Source organism: Ixodes scapularis, unplaced genomic scaffold (genome assembly GCF_016920785.2).
Source record: "Ixodes scapularis isolate PalLabHiFi unplaced genomic scaffold, ASM1692078v2 PGA_scaffold10__122_contigs__length_95168666, whole genome shotgun sequence".
Lineage (NCBI taxonomy): Eukaryota > Metazoa > Arthropoda > Arachnida > Ixodida > Ixodidae > Ixodes > Ixodes scapularis.
The window spans coordinates 82188353-82201144 of record NW_024609836.1 but is presented as its reverse complement, the minus strand read 5'-3'; the positions used below and the strand labels follow the sequence as shown (position 1 = coordinate 82201144).

General features: G+C 51.6%; 1 protein-coding gene across 2 annotated transcripts in view; it reads left to right on the top strand.

Annotated features, from left to right (window-relative positions):
• Positions 1-12365, top strand: part of LOC8023713 (cytosol aminopeptidase) — a 29876-nt gene extending 17511 nt beyond the window's left edge. For both annotated transcript variants that reach the window (XM_029982475.3, XM_029982474.3), the window contains 7 exons: positions 5181-5305; positions 8142-8230; positions 8706-8808; positions 9847-9926; positions 10690-10839; positions 11042-11135; positions 12102-12365. In XM_029982475.3, the coding sequence (XP_029838335.2) occupies positions 5181-5305; positions 8142-8230; positions 8706-8808; positions 9847-9926; positions 10690-10839; positions 11042-11135; positions 12102-12163 (703 nt within the window). In that variant the 3' untranslated portion in view covers positions 12164-12365. The remainder of the gene's footprint in view (positions 1-5180; positions 5306-8141; positions 8231-8705; positions 8809-9846; positions 9927-10689; positions 10840-11041; positions 11136-12101) is intronic.
• Positions 12366-12792: the final 427 nt, after the last annotated feature.

The following is a 12792-nucleotide window of genomic DNA, read 5'->3' as shown; positions in this document are numbered from 1 at the left end:
AAGGACTTCTTGCGTCAGCTGGGCCATGAAGGATGACCCGCGATCTGTAATCAGTACTTCAGGTGCGCCGTGTCGAAGGAGAATGGACTCGACGAAAAATTTGGCGACTTCCACGGCTGTTCCCGATGGCAGGGCTTTCGTCTCGGCGTATCGTGTAAGATAATCGGTCGCGACGATAATCCACCGATTTCCTTGCGTCGATGTTGGGAACGGCCCAAGCAAATCCATTCCGACTTGCTGGAAAGGCCTAGTCGGGGCAGGTATCGGCTGCAGGAGTCCTGCTGGCTTCGTCGGAGGCCTCTTACGTCGTTGGCACTCATGGCACGACCTCGTGTACAGATGGACTGTTTTCGGGAGTTTCGGCCAGTAGTACTTGTCACGAATCCGGGCGAGCGTCCGGCTGTAGCCAAGGTGTCCAGCCGTCGGGTCGTCGTGGCATGCTTGAAAGATTTCTTCTCGCAGGCTGGCCGGAACAACCAGCAGCCAAGCAGGGTTGCTCGTTCCGAAGTTCTTCTTGAAGAGCACACCTCGCCGCAGAACGAAGCTTGACAAGTCTCGGGCCAAAACTCGCGGAACTGAACTTCCTTGGCCTTCGAGGTGTTCGATCACGGCGCGAAGTTCCGGGTCGCCTCGTTGAAGTGCTCCCATGTCGGCATCTGTCACTGCACCGAGAAAACGGGCGTCGTCGTCGTCGTCAGTGCTTTCGGGAGGAGATTCGACTGGGGCCCTAGACAAACAGTCGGCGTCGTTATGCTTGCGGCCAGACTTATGCACAATGGCCACGTCGAATTCTTGCAGTCGCAGACTCCAGCGAGCGAGGCGTCCTGACGGGTCCTTGAGGTTGGCGAGCCAACAGAGAGCGTGGTGGTCCGTGACAACGCGAAACGGGATCCCGTACAGGTACGGGCGGAACTTGGTTAACGCCCAGATGACAGCGAGACATTCCTTGTCGGTCGTCGAGTAATTTTTCTCTGCCTTAGACAGTGCCCGGCTTGCGTAAGCGATCACCCTCTCTGCTCCGTCTTGTCTTTGGACGAGTACCGCACCGAGTCCGGCGTTGCTGGCGTCCGTGTGAACTTCTGTTTCCGCTGATGGATCGAAGTGTCCGAGGATAGGGGGCGACTGGAGTCTTTCCCTCAGTTCGTTGAACGCTTGTTCTTGCTCCTCCCCCCACTGGAAGTTCACGTCGTCCTTGGTCAGATGCGTGAGCGGTGCAGAAATCTTGGCAAAATCGCGAACAAAACGCCTGTAGTAAGCGCACAGTCCAAGAAATCTTCTCACGGCTTTCTTGTCTGATGGCTTGGGAAATTCTGCAACAGCAGATGTCTTGGAAGGATCAGGGCTTACACCCTGAGCACTCACGACATGGCCCAGGAACTTGAGCTCGCCGTAAGCGAACCGACATTTTGACGGCTTTAGTGTCAGTCCAGCATTCTGGATAGCCTGTAGTACGGCTCGCAAACGTCTCAGGTGCTCGTCGAAGTCGCTTGCGAATACCACGACGTCGTCGAGATAGACGAGGCAGCTTTGCCATTTCAAGCCGGAAAGAACGGTGTCCATTACGCGCTGGAACGTCGCCGGTGCTGTGCACAGTCCGAACGGCATCACTTTAAATTCGTACAGTCCGTCCGGCGTGACGAAGGCAGTCTTCTCACGATCCCGTTCGTCGACCTCGATCTGCCAGTACCCACTCTTCAAGTCCATCGACGAAAAGTATCGGGCATGGCGCAGCCGGTCCAGAGTGTCGTCGATGCGTGGCAGCGGGTAGACGTCCTTTTTCGTTACGGCGTTTAGTCGGCGATAGTCCACGCAGAACCGAAGAGTCCCGTCTTTCTTTTTCACCAGGACTACCGGTGAAGCCCACGGGCTGCTTGAGGGCTGGACAATGTCGTCATCGAGCATTTCTTGGACCTGCTTCTGGATGACTTCTCTTTCTTTCACGGAAACACGGTACGGCGACCGATGCACAGGAAGCGCGTTGTCTTCAGTGACAATTCGATGTTTCGCAACGGTCGTTTGGCGCACTTTTGACGACGTGGAGAAGCACTCATTGAACTTGGCGAGAAGGTCACTGAGTTGTCGTCGTTGTGGGGTAGGCAGGGTTGGGTCGATGTCAAACTGCGAAGGCGGCGTTGTCTTAGGTGGCCACGAAGAGAGGTCTTCTGATATTCCGGCGATTGCGGCTGCGTCCGGGAGTTCCTCGGCGTGGCCCACGGCGGTGCCTCTCGTAAGGTGTTGGGCCTCCTGTCGGAAGTTTGTTACGAGTGCGACAGTAGTGCGTCCGTCTTGGAGCTCCGTGACGCCTCTTGCGATGCCGATCCCTCTTCCTAGAAGCAACTGGAGGCTTCCTTCGAGCAAAACGTCGCCACAGAAAGTCTCATCGACCCCGACGGGTACGAAAACACTTGACTGCGGCGGTAGGTTCACGTGGTTTGCGAGGACTCGTACCGCGGATGACGTCATTTTGGGGTCCTCCTGTGGTGGAGCAGGTTTTCGAAGCGTCAGCCGGTTTGCTCCGAGGTCGATGACGGCGCCATACTCGCAGAGGAAGTCCATTCCGAGGATAACGTCCCTCGAACAGTCTTGCAGAACGACGAACTTGACAGGACACGTCTCACCGTGGATCTCGACGCGAGCAGTGCATCTCCCGACCGGTGTGATGAGGTGCCCTCCGGCGGTTCGTATCTGAGGTCCATCCCACGGCGTCGTGACTTTCCGAAGGCGGCGGGAGAGCCTCCCACTCAAGACTGAGTAGTCTGCTCCAGTGTCCACGAGCGCTGATGCGTCGTGGCCGTCGATGACGACGTTTAGGTTATTGGACACAGTTGCAGGGGCGTGGTTTCGATCTCTGGTAGCGTTCGAGTGGGGGCCCTCCGACGTTCATGGAGGATCTTGGCGTCGGTCGTCTTCGGCAACTCCACCTCCAGGGATTGCCGCGCCTAGTTTCCCCGGCGAGGAGCGAGGGGCGACAGGCTTTCACGTCGGGGTCGGTGCATCGGCGAAGCTGGACGTCGTGGCGACGGCGACCGGAACTCTCGGCGGGACGTAGGCTCGGGGGACTGAGGTCGTCGGAGGTACTCGTCGATCTCCCGAGGGCGTTCACCATAACGGGGTCGCGGGTCGTTCGGGTGGAACCCGCGAAGCCCGAGTCGTCGGTATGGGCATCGGCGGTAGGTGTGGTCCGCTTCCCCGCAATGGAAGCACAGAGGGCGTCGGTCGGGCGTTCGCCACACGTCGGTCTTGCGGGGTGCGCGAGGCTCCGGGCAGGCGTACTGGACCTGGTCGTCGTGGTGTCGGTCGTGCTGCGGCGCAGGAGACTGACGTCGGGGCGGCGCGACATAGGTGCGACGAGGAGGAGGCGGTGGCCGTCGAGCCACTGCGGCGTAAGTCAACGTGGGCTCCTCGGGGGCTGCCACGACGACGGGAGCCTCTTTCTGGAAGGTTCTCTGGACTTCTTCCCGCACAACCTCGGCGATGGAGAGTGAGGCCGGGCGTACTGCAGCGGGCAGGAGCTTCTTGAGTTCCTCCTGGACGACTTCACGGATAATTTCACGGATGCCGGGGAGGGTGGTGCCAAGGTCGGATCCGGATGTCGCCAGAGTGGTTACGCCGGGGTGTCGCTGGTAGTGTCTGGCGCGTGCTTCTAGGGCCCGTTCCATATTCGTTGCCTCCGTGACGAACCCGTCGACGGTTGTCGGGGGATTGCGAATGAGGCCGCCGAATATCTCACTTTTCACACCCCTCATCAAGTGGTGCAGCTTCTTCTCCTCGGTAGCCTGAGGATCGGCGCGGGCGCTCAGGCGGAGAACATCCTCAACGAAGCTGGTGACGCTCTCATGTAGGTCTTGGGTCCTTGTTCGCAGGAGATCTTCGGCCCTCTCACGTCGGTGTTGGCAGGCAAACGTCTTCTTTAATTCTTGCTTGCACACCTCCCACGACGTCAAAGAAGCCTCGTGGTTTTCCAACCAGTGCCTCGCAGTTCCTTCCATCGAAAAGTAAAGGTTCTGCAAGCAGTGCTCGGCTGACCACCCGTTATGGCGGGCCACCCGTTCATAGTGTTGCAGCCAGTCCTCGATGTCCTCGTGTGCGTCTCCGTGGAACGGCGTCGGAGTTTTGGGTGCGACGGGCAGGTATACGACGGCAGGAGCAGCCAGGGCCTGCGCCTGGTCGGCCATCGTCGTCTTCTTCGGCTTGGGCTTGTCTAGTAGCAAACCGTATTCAGGATCCTCTCCCTTGATGCGCCGGCTGGTCCGAGTTTCGGGTTCCGCGGGGAGTGGTCTTCTCACTGGGCTTGGTACCGGACTTGCACTGCGGGATCTTGGAGGGGAACGCTGTACAGGCATGCGGTACCCCGCACCTCCACCAAAATGTCACGGGTGGGGACCAGAATAACAATAAATAAACAGGAAGAACTAAACGTTTAATGTGGCGAACTTGTGCCAAAACAAAAAGAGAATAGAAAATAATAACAAAGCGTCGCGAGCGTCGAGGTCGGTGAGACAGCAGAGTCGAGCGCTGGGGCGAAACTCGCTCGACAAGGTCGCGGGCGGCCTCTTATCTAGAGTGAGTCACTATCTCGAAGATTCGGCGGAGAAGGTTCGAGCGTAGCGCGCTCGGGGCGAGAATGAACAAGCACTTTCTAGAACAACAAAAACAAGGATGAACGATAGTTATGTCCGCAGCAAGAATGAACGAGAACTTTCTACAAGTCCGTGACCTTGCGCGCGGCAATATTATACAAGTAGCGAAATTTGCAAAAATGAGGTTTACATATGTGATTACATCATTGCATGGTATTGTATTACATCATTACATGGTAGTACATTACATCAATAGATGGTATTATATTATTGCATCACATAGTGTATTATATGATATTACATGATTACATCAATATGTCATCATATTACATGATAATGTCATTACATAATATGACACGATCGTCATTACATGATATTTTTTATATGTATCTTTTGTGTTGTGAAAGGTTGTGGAGAAAAACTGACTGCCAAACGAGCATTTTCAGGGGGGGGGGGGGGGGGGGGGGGGGGGGAAGGCATGGCATTTTTGGAGGCCCACTTTTTCAGGTTAATTTCGGAGTGTCAGACAATGTTGAAGACACCTCACGTGCATCTTTTTAATTGTGTAAATGGAGGACTGCACATTACGCCTCTTTTCAGCGGAGGCATCTCGCTGAAGCCATCGGCCAACATGGACCGCATGCGCGGGGACATGGGTGGCGCCGCCTGCGTGGTGGCTGCCTTCTCGGCCGTCGCGTCGCTCGGCATTCCCATCAAGATGGTCGGTGAGTCCAGCCCCGGCGGTGTTTCGGCGCCCCTTCCTCTCGGCCATCTTCGAAGCCGCTTGATTGATGCTGTGCCGCCACGATGGCCATTTCGTTCGAATGCGTTTCGACTTCTTACGACATCTGCACTGATGGTCGTAAGCAGTCACAGGAGGCTTATTTCGGCCTTTCCAGATTTAAGCAGTCGCAATTGTGTGAGCCAGTCTTACGTTAGTTCAATGGTCCGTTTTGTAGTGACTGCACTTTCGGTAAGTGATTTTAATGTCTTTGTTGCCCCATTACGCAAAAACCTGGAGGCTTTGTGTTTCAAGATAAAAAAAAAAGATATTTTATCAAGCACGTCTTCGGAAATAAAACACAAAGAGCACAGCAACGTAGATGCTTTGTCACGGTAGCCAGCGTTGCGCTCAAGGTCAAAGCGGACGTGCCAAGGAAGTAAAACACAGAGAAAAGCACAGCAAAGCAAATGCTTCGCCATGGAAGCCGTGGATCAGGCAAGGGCGCTGCGCCTGCGCAGTGGGGGAGCGGGAAGTCAACGCCAGATGACAGCCAGGATGTCAACGCCGGATGACGGCAGAAACAACTTAAATATGTCTAAAAGCATTACTCGAAAACATTTCACCCGTGGTACTATAATTCTTTCGCATTCCTACACGTAATTATCTTCGGCGAATTTTTTGACTTGGACTTAATAGAGAGTTTTAAAATAATGTACAAAATTTTAGCCACATGCTAGCGGTAAATTTAGCGCTTGCATTAGCGCACGCTACGCAAGAGAGTTTTAGAATCGCGTTTCTCCGCCGCGACGCACAAGCCCAAGCGTCTCGCGCTTGCAACGCCACCAAGATACAGTATGGACCACTTACAACGTAACCGCTTATAGTGCAGGACCGGGTATAACGCGGTTTTTTTAAACCACCGGTTCGTCTCCCATAGAACTCCATGTAATTACATACCGCTTAAAATGCAGGCGCGCGAAGGCAAATACCGGTTATAGTGCGGTTTCTGGCACAGCCCGCCGACCGCGCCGACGACTGGAGCAGCGAGCACGCTTGCCTGTGCGACACTAGATAACGGCGCTGACGGCGCGAGCCGCAAGCGTTGCGCAAGCGGCACTCGCGGGGCAAGGAGGGTGCTCGAAGAAGCGGGAGAAGCGAAGAGAGAGGCTTCAGTTGCCCTAGCGACGGAGGGACACACGCACATGTCGTTCACGTGCGTATGTCCCTCCGCGGCGTTGGAAACAAACAACCGCAGCGACAGACCAATCGCAGGTCGAGGAGAAGTGTTGCGCGCGTTACATGCCGGTCGCGGGCCGGCTGCTTCTATCCGCAAACACGGCGTCGGTTGTGATCGTCGTCGTAGACGGCGTTCATCTCATCGTTCCGCGTAAAAGCGCTATCCTTGACTGTGAATTTTCGTTGTGTGTCGCTATGATAACCCAGCACGTACTAGAAGGGAAAATCCACCTACTCATGCGGCGATGTCAAGGCGGCGCTCTCAAGACGGCAGAAACGCTCGTGTTGTCGTGTTTGCTTACTTCGACTACAGTGGTGATTTCTAAGCATTTGTGTCCTCGAACATCGCCCGGATTTCTTATTTGGCGCATTTCATGCGTGCGCTCAAGTTCAAGGTATTACTGGCGCGTACCGTGTGAAGGATGCGAATTTTCACGCGTTTTCATCTCCGGAGAAAAGTGATTAGGGTTAGCAATCCTGAACGCTCTCAACGTCCGTCCGCAACCCGCGACGCCGTTAAAAGGTTGCGCCAGGCAAAAGCTGCTCATTTCTTTCAAAATGTGTAACACACTTGAGACAGAACTGTACTAGTCAGGTGAAATAACGACTTTCCTCAAACTAAGCTTTATTTTTCATCTAACATAAAATAAATTCTTTTCACAAGTGTAAGTTGTCTCATGGCATGTATTTTGGCCTGAAAAATTGATGTTTTGGTTATAGTGCGGTACCGCTTATAGTGCGGATTTTCGCGACTCCCGCGACATACGTTATATGCGGTCTACACTGTAGTCACCATTTTCATTTCAATCGCGAAATGCTGTAACTTGAGAAAAAAAAAACAAGCTTTTTTGATTCAGAGTAACATTTCAGATTCGCTCAAATATGAAAATGCGACGGGAGCGGTCGACCGGTCGTGTCCACTTGCGCCGCCCCGGCAAGAGAAATCTCGTGTACTGACATTCGCACACCGTACCTTCGCCGAAAAATGTTGGCGCGTCGCAAGCATTGAGTTGTCGGTGATCGTTGCCCACCTTGCTGGGTCTTCCAAACTGAGTGCAATGTTGGCCTGCATTGAAAATCACAATCGCAGGGATGTTGCCAATGTTGCGCTGTCCTGGCAGCCGCCATTTTTTAACCGTGTTCGTTTTGAATTTGGCCATATTTGCATCACGAATCTTCTTTAGAGGAGCACCAAGATTCTTTGCGTATACGTGCAATTTCCGAAACATAGCGCACGGAAAGCGCAAACTGCAGTTAGCGTCGGCGCATGCACAGTTGCGACGACGCTATTCTAAAACTGCCTAATTTCCACAATGGAAATCAGGAACTAGAAGCAAAGTTGCCGATCGTAAGAGAGTCATCCCACACTGCTGAGTAGTGGTCAATGGGCCTCAGCAGAGAAATTCCATTGCTGCCAACCACCACACAGAATGGCAGCGTGTAAACTTAGCAGAGTACATCATGCCTACGAATATATAGCTGTTTACAGTATAAATGTCCTTAGGGTGACAGCTTTCAGATGAGTTGAGAGGGTGCAGTGATACTGCTGATTAGGCTTATCACAAAGGGCACATTGGGTGAACAAGTGACGCCATCTGCAGGACTTATCCCTCTCTGTGAGAACCTGCCAAGTGGGAAAGCAACCAAGCCGGGAGACGTGGTGACTGCCATGAACGGAACCACCATACAGGTATTGCCTTCAGATATTTATCATTTTCGGATTTTCGCAATCGAGGACCAGTAGGGAGCAGCACTTGCCACGATTAACATAGTTTAGAGACACTCGCTAGATGGTCCAAACTGCCACCTGACCAGAAGAGCTTAGCCGTATCTGTTCACCCATTCATTCATGCATAGGCATTGTTCAGCGTGCGATCACTCTATGGGGACAGCATACTTAAACTCGCCATGTTCTCACTTCCACGTCCATCCATTTGTCCTTCTCTTTGCACCAAAATAAGTCATTGTTTTAATCAAGTAGCTGTGTGTGACAGATTGGGCAGCCCAGTTTACCCCCAGCCAGAAAAACGTATGTTCCACAGTAAACATTTCATACCGCTGGAGTTATTTCAGAATATGGTGGCTGTAACTGACTCTGGGAAATGGTAGAAGAGATGTTGGTCAAGGCACATCTTGAGAGTTGTCCCCGCATTTCGCCCGGCCAGGTCGACAACACTGATGCAGAGGGACGTCTTGTCCTGGCCGACGCGCTCTGCTACTCTGCCACCTTCAACCCGAAGGCCGTGGTAGACCTGGCAACCCTCACCGGTGAGTCCCACACTCTGCATCGAATCTGTAGCAAATGCCAGGAGGGAGGGTGCTCCAAGATATGAAGGTTGAAATTTGAGCTGCAGTCTCCAGATAGCCAAGAAGTGCTCCAGTCGGTTTTCAATGTCACAATTGTAACCCCCCCCCCCCCCCCCCCCCCCCCCCCAAAAATAAAGAAAGAAAATAAGAGAGCTGTTTCCAGAGCACTGTTGATTGCCTATGCATAAACTGTACGATCAGTAAATTTGAAAAATTTTGCCACTTTCTCTAGGCAGTATGCAAGTCGGACCACTGACAAAAATGGTCCCATTTTGTGGCATGCACTTTGATTAAAGTGCTTTCATTTTGTTACAAGTAGGACCTCTTGTAGCAGCACTTAAAATTTGTGTCTTGAGTAAATTCAACTTTTCCAGGCAAGCGCTTCACTACGTCGGTGTCTTGAATGCAAAGCATATTTCATCTTAGCTTCACTAAATTCCCATCTTTGGTGCTGTAATCAGCCTCTACAACAGAAAGGCTGAGTATACCTCAAAATTTTGAACGACCGCACACTCAAAATTCGAAGATGTCTAATCAGTGTCACAAAAAACTGGGGGATGGGCGCTCCTTAGGTCAACAACATGTAAACATATGTCCTTAGTGTATTTTCCGAATGTTACAATATGGACGGGCGGACACTTATCGTGAAAAGGGCAGATGCTCGGTATTTTGCGGTAATAATCTACAAGGAGGATTACCAAATATTCTTCATTACCCTCATTACTTGTAAATCTTTATTGGCATTAATTATTTTTGCTGAAACCAAAAGTAAGGCGGCTGCTTACACGGCTGCCACACCTTTAAGAGAGCTTGCCAGTATCCTCCAAGGCGTTGCGATTGAGATACATGGGGCTTCTTTCGGGGCATTGTCAGCATGCCCCCTTTTTTTAACGAAACGCACCGCTGCCATCTCTGCCCTTGTCTGCAGGGGACAGTCGTTCATCACTAGCTAGCCATTAATGAAACATGCGTTGCATCGTAATCTCTCGTTTCTCGCAGGTGCCATGAGTGTAGCACTGGGAGCCGGTGCGGCCGGGGCCTTTTGCACCTCCGACGCCCTCTGGAACCTGTTGCACGAGGTGAGCGACAACTGGGCTTGGCACCCCATGTCTATGAGCCAATGTTTTATGCGGGGGAGGGTGTTCGGGTCATGTCGCATTTATTTAAATGTTTCTGCGCCCTGCTAAGCCCCAGTGGTACAAAATGCAAAGTCATGATGGAGCATTACTTAGAGAACGAGGATCGTCATCTGCCGGAAGGAAAGCCGGTTCTCAGTTTCCTTCTCTCCATTCCCTCCCGTGCTCTACTCACCTACTCTCCCCACAGGAGCGGTTCTCCGAGCTACTCCCCGCAGGAAGGAGGAGGGTCTTCGTCTTTTTCGAATGAGAAGGAAGAATCGAGGGAGGGTTTCCTCCTCTCTGGCTGCTCGACGGCCTTTAAAAGAGAACACTGCCTCAGTAGCAAACGCCTCAAAAGTTCCTAAATCAAACTGTGTACGGGAGCGGGGTTTCACTATTCAATGAATAGGTTATAGATGATTTAGTGTCTGTTTGTTGCAAGTTCGAGATGCAGCTGCTCACCAATTTCAGCCCCTCTTGTTTCGACTGTCAATTTCTTTCAAGTTAGCCTAATTTAAAAGGAGTGCAGCATCTCGTACTTCTTTGCAGAGCCTGGCTCACTGGCACTCTGACATACGAGGATGCATGCGTGCCTCTGTTTCGCATACTATTTGCTCGGCGGGGTCTACAACAATCTTCACAGTTCCCGTGGGCTAGCAAAGCGGGTGTTGGCAATACGCCGTTGTAAGAAGCAAGCACGAGCGTTTCTCTCGTTTCTTTCTAGGCGGGAAAGACCAGCGGCGACCGCCTCTGGCGCATGCCGCTGTTCGAGTTCTACCGCAAGGGCATGATCAAGAGCACCCTGGCTGACATCAACAATATCAGCAAGGCCGGGCCCTCCGGAGGAGCATGCAGCGCGGCTGCCTTTCTCAAGGTGAGCGCACGACTGCCAAACGTCGTCTTACCCGGGGAAGTACACTCATTGGCAGGACATGGGGTCGCTGCTTTGTCGGGCACCGCACCTTTATCCCTGCGCAGTGAACGTGCAAAACAAATAGAGGAGTGAAAAACTGGATTGGGTATTGGGTGCATTTTGCGCACCGCCGCTCCTTCATCCGGGTGTCCGGTTTCCGCAGGAATTCGTGAAGGCAGAACACTGGGCTCACCTGGACATTGCCGGTGTCATGGACAACAAGGACGAAGTTCCCTACCTCGGCGCTGGAATGGCGGGTCTGTACCGACTACCGCTAACTGCGCCGCCGAGACGCTTGCACGGGCTGTGCCGAGCAACGAACGTGCCGGCCGTGTCATGGGATAGGGTTAAGGCTGGCTTGCACATTTGCGTACGGGTGTGATTGACCGCTTCCGTCGTTTCGTCGCAAGCGGCAGGTCACACTCCAACGCAAATGTGTGGGCCAGCTTTTACGTACTGATACACATACATATGTTTAGCAGCTTTGTGTAGCAGAGAATGTACTGGCTTTATATTCTGTTGCAGGTTAAGAAAAGCGTGACAGGCCCTCCACGTTAGCAGAGTGAACGCTAGAGAGGAGGCAAATGGACTCTCCTCCTCCTTTATCTCCTCTGCAGCATTCTGATAAAGTAGAAAGACTGGAAGGTTTTGTGGGAAGAGTTTGCCCTGCTTTTCTCAATGTGCAACAAGATTTTGGTGCAACGTCTCTGTGGTAAAGCCTATATGCATTTTTTTTTATTTAAGTTTCTAATATGCGTTTTAACCATGTTATGATAAAGTATCATTGAGTGCAAAAATGGGGCCGTTGCATTCGATATTCGTCGTGAAAAAAAAAAGAATCGCAGAGATCGGCCCAAGTAAGTTCTCGATCCGGCTAGTGCGGGAGCCACTCAAACATGCACAATGCCGAGGTATAGGAACACTCTCTTGCGGACATAGAGTATCGTTACAGCAGAACCTCTTTGATACACCCTCCATTAACTCATTTTTCCAGCTGTTGCGTTCACAAACACTGGTCCGGTTGAGCATTTGCACAGACATGTGTATTAGGTAATTTCACGTTGGCTGCATTTGCCTTTCCGGCTGTTACGCGACGCATTAGAGCACCTCGTTCGGGCCTTCCTCTCCGTTTTGCTAAGCGCTCCCCCTTTTTCACTTTGCCTCTGCTTTTATGCAAAAATCTACATGTTTCTTTTTTCTTTTTTCTTTTTTTTATTTTACAGGGCGTCCAGTTCGCACCCTGGTGGAGTTTGTTGAAAGACTGTCGAAGGTGGAGAGCCTTTGATAGGAACTTGTGTCCCTAGGAATGCTGAATTTTTTTTATCGTTCCTCGGTACCTGATGTTGGTCAAAACGACGTCTTGTCCTTGGGTTTTTAAGGGTAATAGGTGGTTATATACATTTGATATTGAGATTTTTGTGCCTTCTTTACTCTCTCTTTCTTTTCGGTAATAAAAATAAATGGTCTTTTTAGGAATAATGGTTAAATGAGATTGTGGTTGTAAGAGCGGTTTACTGGGCAACTTTAATGTACCGTATTTACCCGAAAATAGGTCGACCACGAAAATAGGTCGACCCCTATTTATTGAGCCCACCGAGAATAAAAAAAAAAATAATTCAAATATAGGTCGACCTCTCTTTTTTTTTTTTTTTTAAGGAACAGGGGAAAGTTAGGGCAAAAGAAACAAACCTTTATTTACAGCACTCTCAGCTAAATCACAGGGCGATGTCAGAAACTTAATCATCGTCAGAACTTCCGGATATATCGTCGTCCGAAGCTTCGTCAGCTTGGTAGACATCCTCGCAAATTGGCAACAATACCTCACTGACACCGTTGTAAAATGACGACGAGAAGAAACGAAAGAAGGTGGAGACGGGCGAGGCGACGAAAGACCAAATACAAAGACACGAGCAA